This window comes from Fusarium poae, chromosome 3 (assembly GCF_019609905.1).
Source record: "Fusarium poae strain DAOMC 252244 chromosome 3, whole genome shotgun sequence".
In the NCBI taxonomy this organism is placed as follows: domain Eukaryota; kingdom Fungi; phylum Ascomycota; class Sordariomycetes; order Hypocreales; family Nectriaceae; genus Fusarium; species Fusarium poae.
In genome coordinates this window covers 7,933,998-7,959,050 of record NC_058401.1, presented here as the reverse complement: position 1 = coordinate 7,959,050, position 25,053 = coordinate 7,933,998, and the positions used below count along the sequence as shown (strand labels likewise).

Genomic DNA, 25,053 nt, shown 5'->3' with positions numbered 1-25,053 from the left:
AATAGGTCTTATAATCTTTGTTGTTATCGTTGAGCTGAAATGCAATGGGACTGCTGGGGACAACCTATGGCCACATGATGAGCAATGAGAGATATAGCTATAAATACACAGTGTTAAAGCTCTTTCGTAGGATTATATCAGTTCAACTCAGTTCATGACTCGCCCTCGAGTCTTGAGTAGTAACAATGCTCACTGCAAATTCTTCCAAGTTTGTTCAGACTCTATTGTTGTACCTAACCTTGGGTGCCTTACTTATTCAATATGCAACATCTTTGACAATTAGCCAATTGCCCGGGGATGTACATAATCGTCTCTCCAAACGAGCTGACGATGTGTACTCTCTCGGAGTTGGCAAAGCAGACATCACGGGCCCTGTAGTCGAGTTGAACCTAATGGGATACGCCGAGCTATCCCAGACAGGAACTGGCTTGCGTCAAAGGCTCTACTCGCGTGCCTTTATTATCGGAAACCCAGCTAAACCTGATGAAAGATTTGTTTACCTGGTTCTTGATGCCCAGTCCGGTGACACGGCCGTTCGAAGAGGCATTCTTGAGGGGATTGCAGCTCTTGGATCTGACTACGCTGTCTACACATCTGATAACGTGGCTATTACTGGAACGCACTCTCATGCTGGCCCAGCAGGCTGGAACAACTATCTCATGCCTCAAATATCCGCTTTGGGTATGAACCAGCAGTCTTACCAAGCTATCGTCGATGGCGCGGTTCTATCAATCAAGAGAGCGCACGAGAAACTCTCCAAAGGTCGTCTCAGCGTCGGCAAGATACGCATAGACGATGTCAGCATCAACAGAAGTCTGTATGCCTATCAGCAGAACCCGGCATCCGAGAGGCAGAAATACAAGGATGAGGTTGACAAAGAGTTAACTATGCTTATGTTTACTCGAGAACAAGACAAGAAGGTCACTGGAGTTTTGACCTGGCACTCGGTCCATGGTACAAGCCTTCACATGAACAACACTCTTGTCTCGGGTGACAATAAAGGCGTCAGCGCATATCTGCTCGAAAAGGCTGTCCAGGGCACTGAAGGAGCTGCGGATGATTTCGTCGCGGGATTCTCACAGGCTGCTGTTGCAGATACAACTCCCAATGTTGAAGGTGCCTGGTGCGAAGATGGTTCAGGAAAGCAATGCGATTTCAAGGATTCAACATGCGGTGGTAAAACAGAAACCTGCCACGGTCGAGGCCCCTTTTGGGGATTAGATGACGGTGGTACTAAATCTTGCTGGGAGATTGGTCGAAGAGTCTTTGATCAAGCGATTAAACTCTATGATCAGATGAAAGATGGGAGTGGCGATGCGGTGTCCGGAAACAGTGTTTTGGGTTACCACTCATTCCACGACATGTCCGACTACACTTTCACACTCCCTAATGGAAAGTCAGCCAAGACATGCTCAGCAGCATTTGGCTACTCATTTGCAGCTGGAACAACTGATGGTCCTGGATACTTTGACTTCAAGCAGGGAGACTCTGGATCACCAGATGCTAGCCCACTTTGGGCCATAGTATCCAAGTTTCTACGCAATCCTACCAAAGAGCAAGTCGCATGCCAGTCACCAAAGCCAATTCTTATTGACGCCGGCGAGATCACTTTGCCTTATGCTTGGGCTCCCAATATCGTTGACGTTCAAATGTTGCGTGTTGGTAACTTCTTCATCATCGTTTCTGCACCTGAACTCACAACCATGTCTTCACGACGCTGGCGTGAGAGTATCAGTAACGAGATTGAAGGTAGAGGCGGCCTTGGAAATGGAGTCAAGCCTGTGGTTGTAGCTGGTGGGCCCGGTAATACCTACGCCCATTATGTTACGACGCCCGAAGAGTATGATGCACAGCGCTATGAAGGTGCATCTACAGTCCACGGAAGACACAGTCTCGATGCTTACATCAACTTAACCTCGACGTATCTTGGTTATCTCCTCGGGGAAGACGGTGCTAAGAAGCCTCCAACAGGTCCAGCGGCCCCAGATAACCGCAAGAACTCGCTCTCTCTCGTCACCGGTGTTGTCTACGATAACCCCAAGTCCGGTACTAAATTCGGTGACATCGTCAAGGATGTAGCCAAGTCAAAGTTCAACATTGGAGAGACCATCACTGCTACATTCGTGGGTGCCAATCCACGTAACAACTTGCACCTCGAATCTACCTATGCAGCCGTTGAGAAAAAGGACGGCACCAAGTGGACTCAAGTTCGATCGGATGAGGATTGGGATCTTGTCTTTGAATGGAAGAGACTTGATGGTCTCCTTGGATCTAGTGAAGTTCAGATTTCTTGGGAAACAGGTTGGAAGGATGCTAAAGATGTTCAAGCTGGAACTTACAGATTAAGTTATACTGGAGACAGCAAGCAGCCTCTCACTGGACGCATTGTTGGGTTTACTGGAAAGAGTGGTGAATTTGAAATTGCCTAGATTAGGACATCTACTGACTCTTATAAATCCACTGCTCTTCCTGGCGCTTAACCATACTTTTCAAGATGTAAAGGAGACATTATTTTAATAAGTTTCAGTGGTGATATTCACTATTCCACAGTGATTAGCGCTTCCGTTGCAGTACGGAGTTACTCGTAGAATAGCGTCTTTGTATCACGCCACATACCTCAATCCCAATATCTCGATTCCTGTCCTACTTTTCAAGCGTTCTAAAGTAGCCACGATTTTTAGAAGTGGGCTGGACCTTGTACTAGAGCAATTGGACCTTTAACTACTTTTCAGCTGGGCGTTTTTGTCTGAATCCTGCGCCATTCCCCGCATCTTTTCCGCCCTTGTGGCTTGTTTATGCCATTGCTTATTGGTTTTCCAATGCTGACTCCAACTAGTCTGTCGGGCTCTCAGCTACACTGGACCTAGTGGAATGGTTGCACGGGATTGTGACAGAGTTGTTATAATAGGTGGCCCTGTCTCCCTTGAGGATCTTTGGTAGTCTTCCAACTTGATCTCATCTCGACTGCGTCAGACCACAATGCGAGGATTTATCTGTGTACAGGCTATCACGACCTTGGCCTTTTCAACGGTCGCCATTGCCCAAACCCTTCCTGAAGACTTGGCTGGAGTAATCTCCAACTACTCGTCTCTCTCTTTGTTCCGATCCCTACTCAGCTCTGCTCCCCAAGCTCTCATCACTTCTCTATCTGAAAAAGATAACAATGTCACTGTTCTGATCCCTACCAATAATGCCATCGAGAGTTATCTGAAAACTTCCAGCGTCTCTGATGTAACAGAGCTCAATCAGACAGAACTACAAGTCTTCTTTTCATATCACATTCTGTCAGCCTCACTGACTTCCTCCGATTTTGATGACCCACGAGGATTGTCAGTTCCTACTCTACTACAAAATTCACAATTCAACAACAGAAGTGCAGGACCTCAAATTGAAAGCCAATTCGGAAAAGGCTCTGATGGTCAAGTTGTTTTTGCTTCAAGGCAAGGTCGAAACAAGCGAGCTGATGATGATCTTGGAGGACCGAATATTATTCTACGAGCTGGTTTGGCCCAGGACGTCAAAATGACTGCAGTTGATGGTTCTTGGGGCACTAATAATACCAACTCATTCCAAATTGTTGACAAGTAAGTATTAAGTGTATTTGACCTATTGATGCTGACCTGACATGCCTTTCAGAGTTCTTTCTCCTCCCAGGTCTTGCTCCAACACTGTTCACACCATTAACGATACGCGACTTGTTACCCTGAATAGCGCTCTGATCAAAGCGCAACTCTGGCCTGCTCTTGATACATCTCGGAATGTGACATGTCTGGCGCCTTCGACTCAAGCTTTCAAGAATGCAGGAAGCCCAGACATTAAACTCTCCAAGTCAGACTTGGCTGGAGCATTGCTGTAGGTTATTTGAAATCAATCCATTATACTTACTGACATACCCAACAGTGCTCACACCTTGAACGAAGTTACATATTCCAACTATCTTCGAGATGGACAGGTCGTTGGGACTCTGAACAACACCGAAGTCCGGGTTAGTATTCGAGGGAACGACATCTTCTTTAACAATGCCAAGGTTATTGAAGCAAACATTCTTACTAACAACGGTCTTATTCATATGTGAGTCATTTTATTACATTATTGAATCAGATTTCACTGACCTTTTTAGCCTTGATTCTGTCATTGAGGAGGGAGGTAAACCCAGTAATAATAGCACTGGTAGTACGACGGATGAGACTCCCAGTGCGACATCGAATGAACAGTCACCGACTTCAACTTCTGGCAGCAACTCGACTGAGCAGGGAAACTCTGGAAGTTATTTTTCTGTTGGGGTTTACAACTATCTTGTGCCAGCTTTCGTCCTATTCATGATTTGATAGCTATTGGACAATCTCTCCATCTATTCAAATAATCTGATCCATGTTATATACACAATCTTTGTCGCATTCATTACCTATGAATAAATACATAATCATGTTTTTCATGCCCCGATTTAATGCGACCACCTTGGTAGACATAGACTAGCCTAGGTAGATAGCCAACTTTTGTGATACAAAATCTCGATGTTGATTGGGTTAATCGGTAAGTGGCTGCCGCTTGGTTAAGTGCCAAGTAAATGCACAGCCTCACGTGAATCAGCCAAGCTAAGCTGACGCGCGAGGCCTCACTAAATCTCAGCTTGTCTTTCTTTCCAACTCATTCACCATCAGCTATTCAAGATACCCTTCCTCTGTTGTTCCAGTGATCGTTTTCATTTTTCAGGCGTTATGGGTGATTCGGAAGAGGAAAAAGAACGAAAGAGGGACAAGGTGGGAGAATTCATGTATGCGCTATTTCTCTATTGTTGTTGACGTCAGTTCGGCTGACGGCTTCGCATCCTTCCCGTGCTGGACTGGACCCTTGGCACTGACATCAAAGTAGGAAAAAGAACTTGAACAAGGGAGAACTCGCTTTGAAGCATGCGGTGGGTCTTGGGGGTCAACCAAATGTGGTCCCTGTGACGCAACCCGTTGTCCATGGACCACCTCGACCAGTTGAAGTTGGTTGGCATCCAGTTGGTGGTTTCGCAGGGAAGTGGTTCGCTGAAGAGACTGGATTGGGTAAAATGATTACTGAAAAGATTAACAAATATCCGGACCCGACACAACATTGGGCAGTCTTGGTTGGTGACTATGCTCATCAGCTGTGGATGGTAAGTATTTTATCAGTCACTAACCCTATCACAAACTTACACTACTAAAAGGATGAAAACTTTGATGTCATTTACACGAATGCAAAGGTCGATCGGGAGGAGTGGCGTACGTTTCCAGTTGGAGAGACGCGATTTAATGATGATGCACTCAGAAGAGCTGGTGAGTTGCCAATCTACCATAGCCTCATCCATACTAAGACTACAACCAGGCGAGTCCGTAATTCAAAGCATTAGGGAAAGGCAGCCCACATACAACCTCATCACCAACAACTGCCAAACATACGTGCTGCAGCTTCTCGATGCGATCAAGGTTGGTGTGAACAAAGAGTTCGGCACAACCCTAGCCGTTTACGAGAGAGTCTTTGGTCCAGGAAAGATTAAAGATTTGTTCGAAGGTGAAGAAACAGAGGAACATCACCAGCAGCAAATAGAGCACGGACCGGAAGCAGGACCAGGAAGGTCGGATACAGTCAACTTGGCACAGGATGTCATGAACCAAAACACGACTCAGCTTGATACAGAGAGGGAGATGGAGAGACATGAAGATGAGAAGAAGGAGAAAAAGAAAGGTTTCTTCTCTCATTTTAAATCTCGATCGTGGTCTTCTAAAAGTTAATTAGATATCAACATGGACTTGGCTGGAAGGATATCTCACCTATTACTTTTATTTGGGATGGATCGCTCAAGATGACACGTATCACGGTAATAAAGGGAATTCTCAACAGTCGGATTAATTATAATAATCACTTGAAAGTACAATAGATGTCTTGAACAATTTATCATTAAACTAGGATTCTAACCCTGTAGATATTTCCTATTAAACTCAAAGCTTCTATGCTAACTTCGACCCCAATATGCTACTCGTTGGCTAGCCGGGAGGGGGTGCCAACTAAGCAAGCTTAGTTGGCCACAAAAGTATGAGACAAGGCGAAAAGTGTGAGACATCCCGGAAGATGCCCACTTGGCGTGATTTGCACCAAAATACCATTTTTTTCAATCAAATGACACTCAAATCTTGTCAAAATAGGCTCAAACTGATGAAAAGGCGTAGTTTGAAGCTTCTATTGATTTATTGGCTATTTCAGAGTGGGAGAAATGACTGCGACGGCTCTGGTGATGCTCTGGCAAGGGAAACAGCTTCCCTGCCAAAATGTGCCGTATATCTGTTTTCTTAGCCAATAAGGCTATCTTCTTGTGCCGTTCTTATTCCCCTGATGATATCACGAAGTGACTCATGAAGCTGCGTGTGGTGTTGATAGGGACAAGGAGTTGAGGGAAGTGTAGGTAGTGATGACTCAGAGTCAGGTGCACAGGGCGGCGATGAGGGCATCTCGACTTCGCTGCCGCCGGCGACTTCAATTACAGGAAGAATCTCGTCTTCTTCATCCATTTCCTCGTGCTCGTGTGCTTGTGTGAGGTTGAAAGTGACCGTATCATCACTGTGAGGGAGGCCGGTGAGATCAACGGCGCTGAGGGGCTTCGCGGCATACTGTGCCTTGCGGATAGCTTCACGCACATCATCAGGGAGTTGTGTATCTATCATATAGCCGTCAGTCTCTTCTTTCAGTGCTTGAGTCATTTGTGAACGCTGTGTATCCATAGATAAATAGTCATATTGCTTCCCTGTGTGCTCCAACCACTGCTTGAACTGCAGCCTCTTTGGTATGCCGTTGACGATAACTTCTTTATTCTCTCGCCACTCATCCTTGAGGCGGTTCATCTCCTTGATGATGACAGATCGTGTGAATCGTATACCCTGCTTATGTTGCTTCTTCTTATCGTCGGCGATAGCCTCCTCTTGTTGATCTCGCAGATCTTGCAGCGATACTGTAGGAATAAGGTCAGAGACAGTCTTTGCGCGGCGGCCTCGCTTTCTCTCGTGATACCGCTTTTCGATGCGAGTTCTTCGATCATCCACGTACTTTTTGATAACATCCTCAAGCACCACAGCTTCATGAACGATGTTGCGAATGTGCCGGAGCCCTGCGAGCGTAGGAGAACTGAGGATATCGTGATATCGCTCGCCGATGGTCTCGGCGGTGCTGGAAGCGGCGTGAAATCGCATATCTGAGGGAAGAAGTGAGAAATGAGCAGGCGTGAAGGTCTTCTTCTTCTTGAGCTGCTTCCTGAGAAGATATTCTATGGCAGGTCGGTCTGTGGGAGGGTAGATGCCCGTTTTTTGGAAGCCCGAGATGATGTGAGCGGCAGTGAAGCCTTCATTAAAGATCTCCTGATTTTGGTGAGAAAAGGGGCCTTTTTCGGTGAAGGCTGATTAAGAAGGCACATACCTGAAAAGCTCCTGCAAAGGCACGCCGGCCAAAGGTAAGATTTCCCTTCCGCAACGCCTCACGAAGCTTCTTCTGATGCGCTTCCTTCAGGAATTGAAATACGCCTACATCCATTGGCTGGAGTATATGCGTTGAATGAGGCGGAAGAAATGCTACGAGAATATTGAACTTTATCATATATTCTCGTAATTCGAATGAGCCGTGGCCTGTGAAGCCGTCGATAACGAGCAGCCGCCATACAGCCTCATCATCAGGCCTCGCCGCGGGAGGCATATCGTGAGTAACCAAGCGGTTATTTGTATCCTGAAGGTGCTCATTACACCCAAACCACTCTTCAAAAATCAAGCTGACGTTTCTGTACAGTAGCAGATTTCTCCCACGAGCATCGGTTGAAGTGCTTCGCCCACTCGAGCGTTATCGCCGCACTTGAGAATGCCGAGTCTGACTGAGCGAAGCGCATATCAGGATCGCCTTCAATGAACGCCCACTCAAGCGTTGGCAACGACTTGAAGATCAGCCAGGGGGCGTTGTTGCGCCGGCTGCGTTGCCTGAGCCGATGACTGTGCAAGTCTCGCGATCTTGCGGAGAAAATACCTCTGTTGCTGACTTCTTCTTGGTGCGTACAACGAGGCATTCCATCTTATCTCGTAGCATTCCGACTCTAACTCCTGCTTCATCTGCATTCCAGGTCTCTGATGCACCGATATTGTACTTCGTCATCACATCGCTGAGGCGTTGGAACCACTCCTTCGTATCATCAACGCCGCCTTCCTCATATTCGGCACGCGAAGCTTCTCTCGACTTCAATATCGATTTCGCAAGCTCAGGATGATCATCGCGGAAGCGAGAGTACCACATCTTGCTCACAGGTCTCGCATCAGGATCACGGCGGCGCCGCAGAGTAAGTGCTGCATCTTCTATTTCCCACTTGGAGGCAGGCAGGCCTGACTTTTCCATCCAGATGATATAACACACGATAGCTTCTTCTTCCTCATCCGTGAGTTGCCGCGGGCGCCCCATCTTAGGATCGACAACATCCTCATAATCTACGGTATTCGCAGCCTCAAGTCTCTTGACGATGCGGCCGATAGATGCACGAGCAGAGCCGGCATATCGAGCTTCAGCAGCACGAAGAGTCAGTGGCTTCTTTCGGCGGCCGGCAGCATCACGATTGAGACCGCGGCGAAGTCGCTGGCGTGAAAGAACAACGGCCTGAGCAGCTCTCAGATTTGATTGTGAGGGCATAATTTTGATGGACGTGATATATGACTTTTTTACTGATTGATGTCCTAGAAATCATTGGTTTTGGCGGGCAAAAGTCATGATTTTGCGACAGCAGCCTGTGCGGGGTTGTCTCACACTTTTCGCCTTGTCTCATACTTTTGTGGCCAACTAAGCTTGCTTAGTTGGCACCCCCTCCCGGCTAGCCAACGAGTAGTATGCTTTCAACGCCTTTCTATTTTACAATTCCCAATTTACCACGAAAGATCCTTTCCAATCTTATCACACGAGAGACCAGAACAAGAAGAGAACAAACTCTCATCCTGCTCAGTCTTGGTAGCAGACTTGTCAAGAATCTGCTGCGCGGGTCGAATTTCGCGTCCAGCGACACCCTCGAGCTTGCGGTGGTGCTCAACTAGTTGGTACACTTGGTTCTGGAACTGAAGAGGAGTCTGGTCAACGAGAACACCTGCTCGGAGGTTCTTCTCTGCAGGGGCCTCGTGCTGGCTGGCTGTTTGCTGGAGAATCTCTTCCACCTTGGCAAAGTCTTCGCTGCTGGCGTTCTTGTGGCGGTAGACTTCGTATTGGAGCTGAGACTTGGTGGCTGATGTAGGAACGCATCTCAAGAGGAAGAAGAAGTGGGGTCTGTGATTGTTAGTTATTCGTCTTGTTCATGATATTAAGCTTGAAATACTTACGAGATAGTCATGGAAGCGTTGGGAAAGTAAAAGTCGGTAACAAGTGTAGTCCCCTTCTCTTGGATCTCGGAAGCGGCGTTGCTGTTGGCACTGGACTTGTCGGCAAGAGTCTTCCAGTTAAAGCTGCTGGTATCCTGCTTGACATGATCAAACGTGTAATCCTCAAGATTGAAAGAGCTGTAGCGGGCTGTTCGGTTGCTTTCATTCCAGGCGACTTCAGGTTGGGTCTTGGCATCCATGTTGATCCAGACAAAGCCCTTCTCATCGACGTGAGTGTGAAGAGGGAACAAGCCGTTCTTGGATCGGTCAAAACCAGGAAGATCTTGGTACAGAGGAGCCTTGGCAAGCTGTCCGTTCATACCATAGGACCAGCCGTGGTACTTGCAAGACAAGACATTGTTCTGGCCGTTATCCTTGACAACAACAGGGAAGGCTCGGTGACGGCAGATGTTGTGGAAACCCCTGATGGCGCCCTCGGCATTGCGAATGAGGAAAAAGTCAAAGCCAGCTTCAGCGTAGCGAACCCAAGAGCCAGTCTGCTCAAATCGCATCTTGTGTGTGAGCAAGATCCATTTCTTGGAAAAGATGGCACGTCGTTCAAGTTCATAAATGTCGTCAGACTTGTACCATGTTGATGGTAGAGGTTGTGTGAGGGGTGCGGCCGCGGGTATAGCTCTTGAAATCAGGCTTTCCTTTTGTGGTTTAGATAGTGTCTTCTTTGCGATTAAAGCGATAGCTGCAGCTATAGCAAAGAAAATGAGAGCACCAAGAGGCAACATGATGATGTGAGTTCCTCGTCGTATTATGTGAAAGGTGAGTAACTTCTTTGGTGGACTTTGTCGATATGTTGAATCGAAATTTCCTAGCGGGCACTCTAATCTATATATTCTTGTGTCTGTCCAGCTGACCCATTGTCCTCATGCCAGACGCCACTCACCTTGAAACGACGATAGACTGACCAAAGATAGCGGACAAGTGTTGAGGTTCCGGTCATGTGATCGGTGATAAGACAAGCAACTCTAGTTCCCACGACAAATAAAGACTACTGGATTGGATGCGCATCAAGTGGACCATGGAGTTTGTTTCCGTTCTCGAACGGTTCTATGCCGTCAAACCCCGGGTCACATCGATATCCAACATGCATATCCATCTCTTGTCATGGATCAGCTGTCCGCGGTAGTTGTATGACTACTTCCTATCATGTTCTAGGTTTATCTTTTTCCCCCGCATTCATTTATCTCCGCATTTCGCTTGACAAGATACCGGACTTTTGTGTCCGTGCCCCGATGTTCGGTGGCTCTCCCCGGTATCGTGACGCAACGCAACCTTGATCGGCATCGGTAAATCCCAGCCGCTTGCGGGGTTTTGGCTATCTATCGCCAACCACCTTTCCTTGTCGATCGTCAACGTGGCCCGCGACATGGCATTTGGACGTCTTCTAGATTTTTGACGTGGCATTTTTATCTTTGCTTCTTGTTCTGTTCGTCTTCTCGAAGTTTTAGTCTGACAGAGTATAGGCTCGCTTATGGAGTTAGCAAAGTCTAGGCCTTGCTGTTGACTCGACGAACGACAAATCCCATCCCCGGTCATGACATTCAACACCACCGGGCCGGAGTCGGTCAATCCGCATCACGGTAGTAGAGTGTGGGGTAAAGTTAAGGGACCAGCCCGGTGTGAACTCTATAGATACCGGCCACGTCAAAGAACTGATTGACAATTGATTTACAGCAACCGTTGAGCCACTATCAACGACTTGCGCTTCCTATTCACTCGAGAGCAACTGAGTTCAACTGTACTACATACTGAACGGGGAAACAGGTATAAAGGAAGTAATTGCGTTTATTCGGTGGTCTAATTCCAAGAGACACTTGATAAACTGCTCAATCAACGAATGGGTCGAGATGCATACAAATGCTAATCCTTCTTGAGTCATGTCGTATCATTTTCGGGTCACCTTTTTTAAAATGTTCCAGACCGTTCTCTACTATGAACGTGGCTAGGGGATGGATAAGAGATGTCACATGCCGACTCAATCTATTGACGTGTCAATACAGAGAACATTAATTTCAACGCGTGACGTGTTTCCTGTTAACCCTTGATAGTTTATTCATAGTAGCGAAATAATAGACTTGACCAGTCTGGTTACCTATCACTTAAACAACCCATAATGTAGCTCTGTATCCCCTGTGAGCTAAATTACAGTAAATCACACAATTACATCTGTGTTGGCAACTATTCAGCCTGTTAGATACAGCGTGTAAGCAACCACAAACAGTGAGATATATATCATGTGGCGGTGCACTTCAATCTTGTGAGAAAGAGCCACAACTATATCACTGTCACATTATTGGTACTCACGGTTATGCTTACATCTCCTTTTGAATCATCGGTAATTCCCCCTAAATAACAGTATATACCCAGTATAGGAACATTCATGTACATACGAGTAATGGTCAAGATTCAGTGTTATTGAAAAGTTTGATACTAAGATCTTCCCTCACTTCGCAAGGATTGCATAATAGATGTGACATATAAGCTTGCTTTCATGAGAATCTTATGTGAATTACACTATTACTAGTTTCAGAACTCTTAGAGGCTCCTCGAAGTATTGTTAGAAGTCATGGCACAGGGAAATATAGGCAAATTAGGTTAATATCATATGAAGAGAATATATATGTGCTTGTATTGCAATGTACAAAATGCTACCTCATCGGTAGACTTAAAAGTTATCTAATTATATATGTAAAGGCTGAATTAATTCTATGTCGGAATTATAAAGCCGTTAAGAATTATTATTTGAAGGTTTTTAAGGCGTAAGTCCCGATATAAAATTAACTCAATGATAAATATAGTTTTTAAACCTAGATGCTAATAAAAGTCCGGTCTATAAGTATATATTATAACTCATTAAGTTAGAATCATAATGAGTTATGGTATATACCTATAGACCGGACCTTTATCAGCATCTAGGTTCAAAAACTGTATTTATCATTGAGTTAATTTTATATATATACCTCGGGACTTACGCCTCGGTCGTCAAGAACATCGCCTTAGCCAGCCACTTATTTGGCGCAGATCTTGGCGTAAAGAGTGACGGGGTTGGGGCATCCGTAGTTCTTGGGGCTGCTGGGAGTGCTGTAGCACTTGGCGTCGCCAGCCTTGCAGTCGAACTTCTGGCAGCCATCACCAGGGTTCAGGATGTTGTGCTTGGTGGCAAAGGGGTTGCCGTACTGAGTGTTAAGCTCGTAGTAGACGTTGTTGGCGTCAGAGGAGTAGCCAAAGAAGAGAGGCTTGTTGAGAGTGCGGGTGTCGGCAATCTTGATGGTAGAGCCAGGAGTGCGGAGATCCTCGGAGAATCGCTGACCAGGCTTGAGAGTGGTCAAGGGACCGGCAGCACCGCCGTTGAAGGGGACGGACTGGACGTAGATGGCGGTGTCACACTCGTTGATGACGACGGCCTTGTTGGCGGCAGAAGCAGCGCCGAAGAGGGCAGCAGCAGCGGTGATGGCGGAGAACTTCATGGTGATAATTGGTTTTGGTGTTGAGTGAGAAAGGTTGAGGAAGATTGTTAGATGAGAGAGTTGAGAGTTGTTGTGAGTGTGTGAGTAGATGAGAGGAGATGAGATGAGATGATTCGAAAACTATAAACAGCTGGACAAGAGATGCCTTTTATCATCAAGACAAATGCTTGCCTGACAAGGCTGCTGACAAGATACGAACTTTAGTGCACCCACTAGCTGTGCCATAATGTGGCCGATACGAGGCACGATCCATCGTCTTGTCCGGAGAAATTCCACCTCGTGATATTTTTGCGGGGGGTGCTAAACCAAGAATGGAGTTGTGATCCAACAGGTTAATGGCAAGAATTGTCTACAATGTCTGACTGCCGGATCAACCGAATGCACGGGGCATTGTGCTGCTGTTCATTATTACGTGGGTCTAGTTTTTTAATATTATGCTTAGCTCGTATTCACAGGGCGGTCGAGTTATAATTAGATAAAAAACTGGGCTGTGCTGTGGATAATCCTGTCTGACGCTCGTTCTCGGCGCCACTCAATTGCTTTATCCGTCGATTGAACCCCCACTATAGCCGTATAAACAATAATTGTGGTATGTTTGTATGAAGTAAAGTTGTACATCATAGACACATCAATCCTGTCTTTTTGTAGCTTGGCAAACGGCTTTCGGCCGGAACATCGGGCAACACAGAGGAGTGACGACATTGTGCATTTGCGACAAGAAAGTACGGTGGGTAAATGACAACATTGAGCCACTAGACTTTCTAGGCAATTGCAATTTGGGAACTCTCAAATACAGTCAATGCAATGTTGAGTCTATTCTGTTCGACACCGCCATCTCCATCAGCGCGCAAGCTCATTTCCGCATGTTTCTAAAACATCAATAGCAAAAAAAAATACAGACCATGGAAAAGAAGCTCAACAAAAAGAAAACCACCGAGCCAAACCTTTCTGGACACACATAAATGACGAGGAGCTAGAGCGGGGACTTCGTGGTCGCCGAGAGAAGCTAGCCTTAGTGCCGAATGTGGAACTATCCCGTGTTCCTGCGCGAGGTACTCTTTGCTTTGATGTCACTGTTACCTCGGAGCTGGTCTAAGATTAAAATGTAACACTGAGATTTGAGTTAGGTACCATTGTGATTATCTACCTGTGAGAGCGTTGAGTTGTTACATGAAGGAAACCTAGACCACGAGGAATTGGCTTAACTTGAACAAGACTACTGTGCTCGTATAGCATGAATTACCTACACCGTAACGTCGTATCTCAGCCTGTAGTTTTAAACCACATATTTTCCATGTGACTAGAGATGCTAACTAGTAAATGAGGTCTCATTTCAGGATCAGCAAGTCAAGCAAGTAGGTATCATGGGATATTGTAAATCTAAGTTCCCAGGTTTTACCTTTTTGAGCAAAAGTCTGCGTTATGCCACAGATATTATTCAAGGGAGGACTTATTATTAACTATAGTAATTTCTTGTGAATCTCTTAACTCTGTGCGATTTTTAGAATGCATTATTGTTATAATTCCTCTTTGATTAATAAAGATGTGAATATAGAAAAGTAAAAAATATCCAATATAGGGTAACTTGCAGCAAAGTGTCAAGTCCAGATAAAAGCTTATCGATAAGATAAACTCATCCAGACACTGTAGTCAATGCTTGAAAAGCGATTGTTAGCCTCGTCTAGTCTCGTTGGGCGGGCTGAAACACTGGAAAGACCGCGATCTATGACGCGCTTTGACTCGTCTGAACACTTGCGCTAGACTGAGCGCGACTCGACTCGTATTATCCATGCACGGATGATTCATGCGCTTGCAAGACTAACACCAGCGGACATCTCCTACTAATCGTTCAAGGCGGTGAACATTTTCTGGCTTTGAAATATTTCTGCGATGGTCGGTCGTATAACTCAAAGACCTATCCTAGAACAAGTCGCTCGTATCTGTCTTCACCGCTGAGAACAGTACACAAAAAGAAACAATCCGAGAGGGTATTGGCTGAAGTCGTCAGACAAGTAAAGAAATACCATATATTAACTTGAGCCCTTGTATGCCCTCAGATACATCCCGTGATTAAAGAAAAGAAAGCTGCAACATCGAGTATTAAATCCGCACCCTACCCTCCCTCACTAATACCACACCTTTTGCTGTCCCTTACTCTTCATTACAGGTACTCGCTTCCCATTTGGAAAAACAACAAGAGCATTTGGAGCATGATTTACCGTAGACTCCAAGAGCAATGGCTGTGTGAGTTGACCTTCTCTCCATTCCAGAGAAACCAGCCAGCCTCCCATGACTCTGATGTTACTCAACTTCCCATTGCTCCAAGACGAGGGCAAGCTTGGTAAGAGATATATCATGACGACCTGACTTGACAACTCATCAGGTCTCAGATTAGACTGTATCAAGCACTCTGTCACGCCAGCACAGCCCCCAAAATTACCGTCTATCTGGAATGGCGGATGGTTATCCAGCATGTTTGGCAAAGTTGAAGCACTCAGTAGTAAATCCATGTGTTCCTCACATTTGGCTGATTCTCTCAATCGTGCATAGAGGTTCAAAAGCCACGCCCTACTCCAGCCCGTATGGCCTCCTCCATGTTCAGCTCTCCTAGCGAGGGTTTTTCTTGCAGCTTCGACCAATGCTGGGGAAGAATCCAAGCTGATAAAGTCGTCAGGGTAGAGTCCGAAGAGATGGGAGACATGGCGATGTCCTGGCTCAGCTTCTTTATAATCTCTCAAGCCCCATTCTTGTATCACGCCACTCTTGTTGATACGAAAGGGCGGTAGTTTACCAAGGGTCGCCATGACCTCTTTCTGAAGTGGGTGCTCCTTATTAAGAATACTCGTGCTCCAGATGAAGCTTTCTAGAGCAATTCGTACAATAGTCATATCCATGACTGATCCTTCGCAGAACGTTCCAGTTTGTCCCGAGTCGGATATAAACGTGTTTTCCGGAGACAAAGAAGGGTTTGTAACCAGATACTTTCCGCAAGCTGATGGAATCAGAAAATCAAGGAGAAATTGAATACACCCTTCAAGTAAAGGAGCGATACGAATATGGAGCATGTGATCATACTGATATATGAGCATCTTTACCAAGTCAATGCAGAGCCAGACTCCACCAAGTGGCCACAGAGTCGCCGGCATCCAGCGATCCTGAGGGTCGGTATCTGCCCAGATATCTGTGTTGTGATGCGCGCACCAGCCCCTGCAGTTGTACATAATCTTGGCTGTCCTCTTGCCCTTCTCAGCCATTCTCCCGAGAAGGTCAATGAGTGGGATTGCACACTCGATCAGGTTGCAAGATGCAGCTGGCCAGTAGTTCATTTGAAGGTTGATGTTGATTGTAAACTTGGATCCCCATGGTGGCGCAAATGAGGGATTCCATATACCCTGCAAAGTGGCAGGAAGAGCCTTTGCTGACTTGCGACTCGACGAGATGAGTAGGTACCGACCGTAGTTATGATAAAGCGCCACTAAACCAGCATCTCTGTTGCTTTGTATTCTTTCGTTGGTTGGGACATGGCTCGCGTCTGGCCACATCCGAAGTGAAGTTTTCCCAAAGAGTCTGCTATAATCCTGTCGATGACGACTGATCAAAGTGTCCCAAGATTCTCGAAGAGCCGAGTTGACGTCTCTAAGCGCAGACGCATCTGGGTTATAAGACCGATAAGTTGTATGTGCACCAATAGCAATGACACATTCCTCTGCGTTGACGATCAGACAATTTCCGATTACCTTGACAGTTCCACTGCTGTATTTGCATGAGACACCGAGAGCAAGGGCTAGTCGATTGCTGTTCTTTCCACCTGGTGTCGCTTGGAGAATAATGTTGTTTTCCTGTGCACGGATACTGTCGAGATACTCATTGGTCTCCCCTTCAACCTCACTCTGTCGATTTAAACGCACGACAAATCGTGTAGGTGCCGAAGCTTGAAATCGAAGGGCCAAGACATTGTTCGGGAAACTTGCGATCACATCGCGACGATACGAAACCCCTTTGTAGTCATACTTTGTCGTGCTTTGGGAAGTGACCAGGTTGAGTTGGCGTGTGTAATTGCTGACATTCTTCTCGTCATGACCAAGCTCAATTGTACACTGGCCCAATGGCTCGTAGTGTCTCATACTAGCTGGCGTTGCAAAAAAGGCCTCCCGTACAAGAGCTTCAGCTTCTTTGTGCTTTTCATCTCTGATGAGTTGTCTCAGGGTTCCCAAATTACTGTATGCGTCCCGAGGTGTCCTATCCTGTGGACCACCGTACCAAACAGAATCCTCGTTAAGCTGCAGTAGTTCGGTGGATGTTCGTCCATAAACCATAGCTCCCAGTCGGCCATTGCCAATGGGAAGAGCCTCGGACCATGAAGAAGCGGGGGTAGCGTAATGCAGAAGAAGGCCCTGGTCCGTATTGGTTATTTCAGAGTCATCGTCCATTGTAGCTGACTAGGATGCGTCAATGTAGTGTAAATTGTAATATATGGCTGAATGACTGGAATTCATAAACAATCGTTCGACTAACGATCTTTTGGTAGTTGAAGCTAATGAGGATGATGCCATAAAATGGCTCAATTAATGAAAACTCGTGTCCAAGAAGTTAGCTCGTCTAATTTTCCCTGTAATAGACCCATTATGAGGTCATGTAGTGAGCGGAACTGCTCAATAAGGTTGGCCGGGCCTTGGGGTACCAGAAACGCAGCCTCACTAGCCTTGGGGTACAAAAATAAATGATCTGAGCAGTACATACTCAGTAGCATAGAGCTGACCTACTAATTTCATCTTAAACATTTAGCGGCCAATGTTTCTGTCGCCATGATGCAGGGTTCCCCACTACCCCAGGTTTCCAGTATTTTAGCTCAAGAACAAGGACAGGACAATGTGGGACAGCTTCAGTTCCTGGTTACTCTCGGTGAACATCAGTCACGTTACCATCCATGTTGAATTTTAATTCAAATCGAGTGTGAACCATGGTTTATCTGGCGACTTTATATAGCCTGATGAAGTATTTGTTACTGAGAAGACTTCGAGGAACACCCATATCAATTTGTTACTGAGAACTGTGAGATTTATATTAAGCACCTCTCGACAGACAGTGAGAACATGGAATCTCTAGAAAGTCTGCAGTTTCGTTAGGATGTGAGATACATTCGTCTTAGGTAGAAACGCGGATGGATATGTTGAGCCCTGTCCTGTGTTGGCATCACTATTGTCTGCGCACTACTGCATTATTGGTCTTTGCTGTTAACCCTGCATCTCACTCGGGATTGGTAGCAGGTCAATCTTATTGATTAGACCCTGAGCACTTTTCAGTCATTACGTGAATATTCCAGGTCTTTTGTCTTGTCATACCTATCTACCTAATTATAAATTGAGTATCGTTGGAGTGAAGCCTGGCGATAACGACTGGAGATATCGATGATTAGATATATGATAAGATAAGATAACATGTGTTGAGCTAACTGAAGCAGGGATAATCCCACTGCTGTAATCACCTCTTAGGTCCCATTTTATAACTGTCATAGCTTTCAAACCCAGGCTTACTTTGAGAAGACTAGACTTCGAACAGGAACATTGAAGTGGCTCGTGAGCCGTGATCTATGCGTATGTAAAGACGGGCTCACTTGTGTCAGGGTCCGACGTAGTGCCAAGAATGAAATCAGGTACAGTAAGTCTAGTCTGGATGGCCGCTCGGGAATTTGCCTTGTTCGTCGTGCCCAGAGTTTTTGATTCCGGGATCTGCAGAGTCTCGACTACTTCAAAAATGATTTGAGAGAAAAATAATTCATGATTGGCTAAAGCACGGGAATGAGACAAGGGATTTAATTCATGAAGGAATGGTGGCGCTTAGTAGTGGAGATCAACCGGAGATTGCATATGACTTAAAGCTGACTGCATTCCGTTAATCACAGGACACAGCATGATACTGACCTAAAGATCTTTATACATCAATAAAGAACTTGTGAAGCAATGACTCTATGCATTTAAATTCTAATTAGACAATATTCAAATTTGCCTGTACTTCTAAAAGCCGATTTTAGGACCTCAAAGACGCTCTTGTCTCTTGATATACTGTTGATTCGTTACCAATTCATGCCACTTCATCCATCAGGTGTTACGAATGCATCGTAGCGTAAACTCAAAATCCAATTTCGTCAAAATAGCAAGGTGGGTGCCATGTCACCGGATTGATCGACATTCATTCTTGATACAATTGGGGGGCCCTCGACTTTACTCCCTTTGTTATTTCCATCCATCTCCATAGCTCAAATGCACTACTCGCACCATCAATATCATCAACAACTATGGACCATGCTACTGCATTAATAGTACGCTTCTCACTCTATAACGCACACGCACTCAAAACAATGCTTACCATTCTGGCAGATCGTACAAGCTACACTCGTCATACTCTCTCTATGCGTTCTCATCCTCCGATACTGGACGCGACTCTGCTTTGAAAGAAGAAAACTTACTACGTCCGACTATTTCGCAGGGATAGGATGGCTATTTGCTGTGGGATGGTTTGTGTCGTCGGCAATTGCTACGGATATAATACACAACAATAATGCCACGAACGAAGAAGGCTTGGTCCAAGATGTCAAATACCTCAAGGTATGTGGGAGCCACTAGATGTTTCAACTGGATCATGATGAGCTAATACTGGAACTCAGACCGTTTTCATTGCCGAATATTGTTTCGATATTGGAATATACTGGCCCAAACTTTCAATCACGGCCTTTTACTGGCATCTAATACCCGATGTCTTTCGACCCTTGAGGATAGGATTGCACGCGATCACGACATACCTGGTCTGCTGTATGGCGGTCGCGTTCCTTTTGAACACGCTAATTGCAGGAAACATTTCAAACAATTGGTAATATTCAACTTGATATATCAGCATTTCGCCGACTAATCATTTATATCATGCAGGTCAATTGAAAACCAACTGCTTTCAGCGTGGAACTCACTCCCAAACTTCATTACACAGTGGTGTATGAACTTCTCAACTGATCTACTACGTAAGCCTCACAGACCTTTCCAACCACTACAACATCTAACAACTTCAGTCTTTTGTTTCCCATTCTTCATTCTCAATCATTTGAAACTCCGCAAAGAACAGAAACTCGGTCTGATTGGAGTCTTTTCTCTCGGTGCAATCACCCTAACAGTCAGCCTTACCCGCTTCATTATGAGCTGCGTAGCTAGCTATCAGCTTGATGATGCATCCGGCAATACGTTATGCACAGCTGAGATGACGACGGCCGTGATTATCGTTTGTCTTCCAGGCTTGAAGAAGCTTATCAAGCGGTCAAAACTGCCTACAAAAACAGATAATTCATATCAATCTAGCTCAGGGATCGCAACTGTGAGTAGTGCACCACTCAAGTCGCAGCAAACACAGAGTTATGCGGAATGGGGTATGAAGGACAGTGATATTGAACTGGTTCCTGAAGGCGAGGAGTATCTTCGTATGCCAGATCTAGTCTTGTTACGTAGCCCAAAAGAGCCGGAGAAGGACCAATTTCAGGATGCGTAGGGCCGGCTCAACAGTAGAAAATCAAAAAAATCATCAATCAAATTTATTCATCTATCATAAGACGTATATTGGAATGTGTATTGTAAATTAATATCACCTCTTAGTTCAAGCAACCTTGGAAATCTTGAAACCGCCAGGAAACCGCGTCTGGAAGACACCCTCCGGGTCGTACTTCTTAGCAACCTTTCTGATAAACTCGACATTCTCCGATCCATATGTAGAGAGAGGGTCTTGAGTAAAGTCAGCGTAATTGAGGTACTCCCATTCCACAGCAGCGTCTTCATCAACACTAAACTGCTTCATTGTCTGACGGAATTTGACCATACGCTCACGCGCAAGCTTCTCCTGCTCAACGCCGTTGACCATGTGCTGCACCTGGAACATGACAGCGTTGTCCTTCTCGAGATCGAGACCGGCGACGTTACCACCTCTTTCAAGGGAGTGCTTGGAAAAGACAGTCGGCATGGCCTGGAAAATGGCGTGGCAGATAAAATCTCCATCTGGCGATTGAGCTTTCCAGTCACTGACAAATTGCTGATGGAGTTCAAGAGCTTTCTGGTAAAGGGAAAGTTTGTTCTTGAATGTTATGGCAAACCAGACATTTCTAACTCGAATCAGTACCTCGTTCACGATACCAGAGGGATAGTTACTCACCGGTATCCAGCAACGAGCTCTAGCTCGACTGTCATGTTGCGATGGGAATCTTTGCGCAGGTTGGAAGTTTCATAGGGGATCTCCCAGAAAGAATCCAGAGCCTTTGGCGCAACAACACCAGTTGTATCCTCGTACGAGACAGTGATGCCTATCTTCCCAGCTTGAGGAGTATAGCTCCAGAATGGAATGACAGATCCATCTTGGTAGTTCTCAATGTTATCAGTCCAATTCTTGTAGGCTTCGACGTGGGCATCTGTCGTTTCGGTCGTGTACGTGACAAGGCCGCCCCAAAGAAGAGGAGCATCAAAAGCCTGTAGGTCGAAGCGGGTGACGATACCAAAGTTGGTTGATCCACCCTTGAGCGCTTTCCAAAGATCGGTGTTGTCGGTCTTGTTGGCATTAACAATGCGTCTAGGTAAATGTTAATTGAGACACCATGGATGAAACGTGTAATTCTTACCCATCACCAAGGACGACCTCAAAGTTGACGACTTGATCACATCCGAAACCGCGACGGGCAGTGTAAAATGTATTGCCACCACCTGTCAAGAAACCGGCGACACCAACAGTTGAGGTACGACCGCCAGCAGCGGTGACACCAAAAGGCTCGAGAGCTTCGTAAACATCGCGCCAGATTGATCCAGCTTGGACATGAGCAACCTTTGTCTCTTCCGTATACGTGGTGTTGTTCATTAACCCTATATGCGGTCAGAAGTTGTCTCAGGTAAACAAGACAGAAAGGTACGTACCCAGATCAATAGTCACTCCATCGTTAACTGCCAGTGGTTAGATAAAGTAAAGTTCAAAATATAGACAAGGCACAACCTACTGTTGTTGGCTGCCCAAACAGTGTGACCACCACTTCGCACCGCAAGGTTACAGGTAGTATCCGGTATCAAAGTCTTGATGATAACAGATACATCCTCGGTACTCTCAGGCTGGACAATGCAATAAGGCTGCAATTGCGACGACACGGAGAAGTACGAGTCCGTTCGCGTCTTGTATCCTTCACTGCTGGGGTAGTAAACGTGTTTCAAGCCCGCATCTTCAAGCAAAGCACACTGAAACAGAAATGATTAACCATAACCTTCCACACCGAAACATGATCGCTTACACAGTTATACTTTTGCATGGCGGTAATCTCTGTAGCTGAGACGAGGAGCGTTGCAGCCCAACCCAGGACTGATGAGATACTCGACTTCATATTGACATGGAACGGATGGTATGACCTGATGTTGTTAACGGCAAGACGCGAGATGATCTGGAGAAAGGAGAAAAGAGCCTGTGCGGAGAAACCTTTTTTCTTTTGTGATCGTCCTTTGTCACTATTTGTTGCGTTTCTAACTGGACATCCTTGTCGATCGTTGAAAGGGGGGAAAGAAAATGGCGCAGTGAAGAGCTGAATTCTTTGTCATTAGCTTTATCGGTATGTGGGATGTTGCATGTTTACAGGGACGTTAAAGTGATAGGTAGTAATCTAGTTATGCAAGATTGTTCATCCCGGTCCGTGGATTGTAGATCGCTGCCTTTATGGTGTTGACGAACCCGAGGCTGAGTCTGCATGTTGTGCCGTGTTTTCAAAGGAAGCGAGGATAATTCTTGGTATCGGTCCACCAAGCAATGATGATCAAGATGCCCTCCCAGCAAATGCAAAAGAACGAGGCACGGAAAAGTCTCCATGAATCACTGTACGTACATATGTACATTTATCTCCCAGGTACTCTTGGCTTTCAAGGTTCTGGCTGATGGTCCGGTTTGCCCGCTAATAAAGTTTACAAGGGTATTGTTTTCAAACAGGGGAGAACCAACAGGATAGTTTTGGATGCAATGCATAGAATGTTTATACAGGATCAATTTCCAAAGAAAATCCTGCTGAAATGCCTAGTTGTATCAAGTCTTGATAGTTTAATAGGTATAAGCTATGACTGCGACGAGTCTAATTAAGCTTAAAACTCAACTACTTACTTTGTTTTGCACTGTGGAGGTTAACGACTTAGTGGCTTTAGTAATAATTTGAGCCCTTGTCGTTTCTACCTCGGTAGTTAGGTTTAGCAGTCTATAAGTGGAAGAGCTGATGGCTATCGCTGGTAACCGAGCTACTATCCCTGTTTTGTTCCTACGCTGCTATGTTGCAATAATAAGTTACCTACATGGGCATCTCGCATTAACTACACTCTTCATTGGCCTTGCTAGTTCCTTATATGTACATTTAATCCAGGATGTGCGAGGCGGCATTGAAAGGTTGCTCGGACGGCCCGTAGATTCAGGCTTTGTATCTGTACCCTTGCCAACCTTTGTCCTTCTCTTTCCTCTGTTCTCCTTCAGTGTCGGCTAGGGTGTACAACATGATGAACAGATTGCGCGTTGCCCCTTGTTGTTTTTTGAAGTTTATATTGGCACAGACGTTACTATGTAAGGCTTTAGTGCCCGTTGAGACCTAACATCTGGCTTCTTTGTCTTCTTTAATCTTTTCTTTTCGTATGCCATGTGGTGTAATCATCCTGTCTCGATGACAGTTTAACAACAAACCAACAGCTCTCCGGACTCCCGAAACTCGATTTTCCTAATGTCGTTCCCAGTCGTCAATGGTGTCGAGGTAGCAGTTCCACCACCTACCGGGTACAGGGTCGATTTTGATAACCCCGAGACGGATGAGTCGATGGTCAGGAATGCGTATTGGATATTTGGATTGGAGTTTGCGTTTGCGACGGCGTTTTTGGGACAGCGCCTGTATACTAATGGTGTAATCTTGCGCAAATTCATGATTGATGATTGTAAGTACACGATGTTTGTATCATTTGGGAATGAATGCTTACATGTGCCGCAGATTTGATCCTTTTTGCATGGGTTGGTTGATGTGTTGCTTCCCTTCCAGAACGGTTTCTAATAGTCCAAGTAGATCCTTTCTATTGCCGCGCAATCATGCCTTCTCGATGCGTATCGACGGAACTTACTTGGTGTCCATGCCTGGGAGATGCCTGTTGATAGCAACACTCAATCTGCTTTAGTATGTCTTCACCCATCAATCAGGGGATGATCATCTTGGCTAACAGTCTGCAGCTTGTGATGTGTACAACACTCACTTATATCCCAACGACGATCCTCTCGAAACTGACGCTTTGCTTCTTCTACTATCGCCTGTCGCCATCCTTGTGGTATCAATACTCGGTCGTTTTTACAGGATTTATCTGTACAACTAGTCTGGTTGGCATTTGGTTCAGCGTTCTCTTTGCGTGCAAACCAATCGCGGCAGGTTGGGACGTGAGACTCTCTGTCGGTGCTGAATGCATCAATCGTCCTCCCATTTACATAACACAAGCCGCCTTTGGCTGCGTCACAGACTTGATGCTTCTGCTGTTGCCTATTCCAACTGTCATCGGGCTGCAAATGTCTACAAGACAAAAGTTCGGAGTGCTTGGTTTATTTGCTATTGGCTCAATCACTCTTGTCACATCGATCGTTCGATTAGTGTTGCTGCTGCCAAGCTTGTCCAACCCAGATCAGAGTTGGTCTTTGGCAGAAGGTTGCCTGTGGGTGTAAGTTATTTCCTCCAGACCTTCACTACAACATCTAACAAATCGCAGCATCATTGAAGCCAATCTGTTGATCATGTGCGGCTCTCTCCCTACTCTCCGGGTTTTTCTCAAGCATGTCGCTCCTCGGGTTCTCGGTGATAAAAGCCAAAACAAACCAAGTCAAGAAGATAGTGCAAGTTTTGGGTTGCACACGTTTGGCGGTTCGAACGGACCCCGACGCAAGTTTGACACACTTGTGGAACTAGAACATGATATGCATTTTAACAGAAGCAGCTTAAGGCCTGAAGGTATGGGCAAGACGAATGTGAAAGTCTTTAGTGGGCAGTCAAATGAGTCACTGATGAATCAAGCTCAGACTGGGGATGATAAGAGTGAAGATGGGATATTGCAGACACGCACGACGACTGTTCAATATGAGTACTCATAGGTCAGATTTGGACAAATAATTAATATCTATAACAC

At 45.7% G+C, this 25,053-nt stretch overlaps 11 protein-coding genes across 11 annotated transcripts; 5 read left to right on the top strand and 6 right to left on the bottom strand.

Annotated features, from left to right (window-relative positions):
- Positions 1-185: 185 nt before the first annotated feature.
- Positions 186-2,429, top strand: FPOAC1_010105 (uncharacterized protein; the record flags this gene model as incomplete). The annotated part of the gene is made up of 1 exon (XM_044854501.1): positions 186-2,429. The coding sequence occupies one exon, from the start codon at positions 186-188 to the stop codon at positions 2,427-2,429; it is 2,244 nt and encodes a 747-aa protein (XP_044707171.1).
- A 550-nt stretch (positions 2,430-2,979) lies between these two features.
- On the top strand, positions 2,980-4,328 carry FPOAC1_010104 (uncharacterized protein; the record flags this gene model as incomplete). The annotated part of the gene is made up of 4 exons (XM_044854500.1): positions 2,980-3,584; positions 3,637-3,852; positions 3,901-4,071; positions 4,121-4,328. The coding sequence occupies 4 exons, from the start codon at positions 2,980-2,982 to the stop codon at positions 4,326-4,328; spliced, it is 1,200 nt and encodes a 399-aa protein (XP_044707170.1).
- A 390-nt stretch (positions 4,329-4,718) lies between these two features.
- On the top strand, positions 4,719-5,759 carry FPOAC1_010103 (uncharacterized protein; the record flags this gene model as incomplete). The annotated part of the gene is made up of 4 exons (XM_044854499.1): positions 4,719-4,774; positions 4,873-5,143; positions 5,195-5,303; positions 5,353-5,759. The coding sequence occupies 4 exons, from the start codon at positions 4,719-4,721 to the stop codon at positions 5,757-5,759; spliced, it is 843 nt and encodes a 280-aa protein (XP_044707169.1).
- Positions 5,760-6,314: 555 nt separating this feature from the next.
- Positions 6,315-7,545, bottom strand: FPOAC1_010102 (uncharacterized protein; the record flags this gene model as incomplete). The annotated part of the gene is made up of 2 exons (XM_044854498.1): positions 6,315-7,373; positions 7,432-7,545. The coding sequence occupies 2 exons, from the start codon at positions 7,543-7,545 to the stop codon at positions 6,315-6,317; spliced, it is 1,173 nt and encodes a 390-aa protein (XP_044707168.1).
- A 399-nt stretch (positions 7,546-7,944) lies between these two features.
- Positions 7,945-8,676, bottom strand: FPOAC1_010101 (uncharacterized protein; the record flags this gene model as incomplete). Its single annotated transcript, XM_044854497.1, has 1 exon — positions 7,945-8,676. The coding sequence occupies one exon, from the start codon at positions 8,674-8,676 to the stop codon at positions 7,945-7,947; it is 732 nt and encodes a 243-aa protein (XP_044707167.1).
- Positions 8,677-8,906: 230 nt separating this feature from the next.
- On the bottom strand, positions 8,907-10,129 carry FPOAC1_010100 (uncharacterized protein; the record flags this gene model as incomplete). The annotated part of the gene is made up of 2 exons (XM_044854496.1): positions 8,907-9,297; positions 9,351-10,129. The coding sequence occupies 2 exons, from the start codon at positions 10,127-10,129 to the stop codon at positions 8,907-8,909; spliced, it is 1,170 nt and encodes a 389-aa protein (XP_044707166.1).
- Positions 10,130-12,412: 2,283 nt separating this feature from the next.
- On the bottom strand, positions 12,413-12,871 carry FPOAC1_010099 (uncharacterized protein; the record flags this gene model as incomplete). The annotated part of the gene is made up of 1 exon (XM_044854495.1): positions 12,413-12,871. One exon carries the CDS (start codon positions 12,869-12,871, stop codon positions 12,413-12,415), a length of 459 nt encoding a protein of 152 aa, XP_044707165.1.
- A 2,126-nt stretch (positions 12,872-14,997) lies between these two features.
- Positions 14,998-17,301, bottom strand: FPOAC1_010098 (uncharacterized protein; the record flags this gene model as incomplete). The annotated part of the gene is made up of 1 exon (XM_044854494.1): positions 14,998-17,301. The coding sequence occupies one exon, from the start codon at positions 17,299-17,301 to the stop codon at positions 14,998-15,000; it is 2,304 nt and encodes a 767-aa protein (XP_044707164.1).
- A 1,865-nt stretch (positions 17,302-19,166) lies between these two features.
- Positions 19,167-20,401, top strand: FPOAC1_010097 (uncharacterized protein; the record flags this gene model as incomplete). Its single annotated transcript, XM_044854493.1, has 5 exons — positions 19,167-19,190; positions 19,249-19,476; positions 19,536-19,738; positions 19,795-19,883; positions 19,932-20,401. 5 exons carry the CDS (start codon positions 19,167-19,169, stop codon positions 20,399-20,401), a joined length of 1,014 nt encoding a protein of 337 aa, XP_044707163.1.
- A 105-nt stretch (positions 20,402-20,506) lies between these two features.
- Positions 20,507-22,259, bottom strand: FPOAC1_010096 (uncharacterized protein; the record flags this gene model as incomplete). The annotated part of the gene is made up of 6 exons (XM_044854492.1): positions 20,507-21,005; positions 21,056-21,466; positions 21,516-21,753; positions 21,805-21,831; positions 21,885-22,116; positions 22,170-22,259. The coding sequence occupies 6 exons, from the start codon at positions 22,257-22,259 to the stop codon at positions 20,507-20,509; spliced, it is 1,497 nt and encodes a 498-aa protein (XP_044707162.1).
- Positions 22,260-23,621: 1,362 nt separating this feature from the next.
- Positions 23,622-25,018, top strand: FPOAC1_010095 (uncharacterized protein; the record flags this gene model as incomplete). The annotated part of the gene is made up of 5 exons (XM_044854491.1): positions 23,622-23,829; positions 23,883-23,902; positions 23,955-24,062; positions 24,116-24,591; positions 24,640-25,018. The coding sequence occupies 5 exons, from the start codon at positions 23,622-23,624 to the stop codon at positions 25,016-25,018; spliced, it is 1,191 nt and encodes a 396-aa protein (XP_044707161.1).
- Between the last annotated feature and the right edge of the window lie 35 nt (positions 25,019-25,053).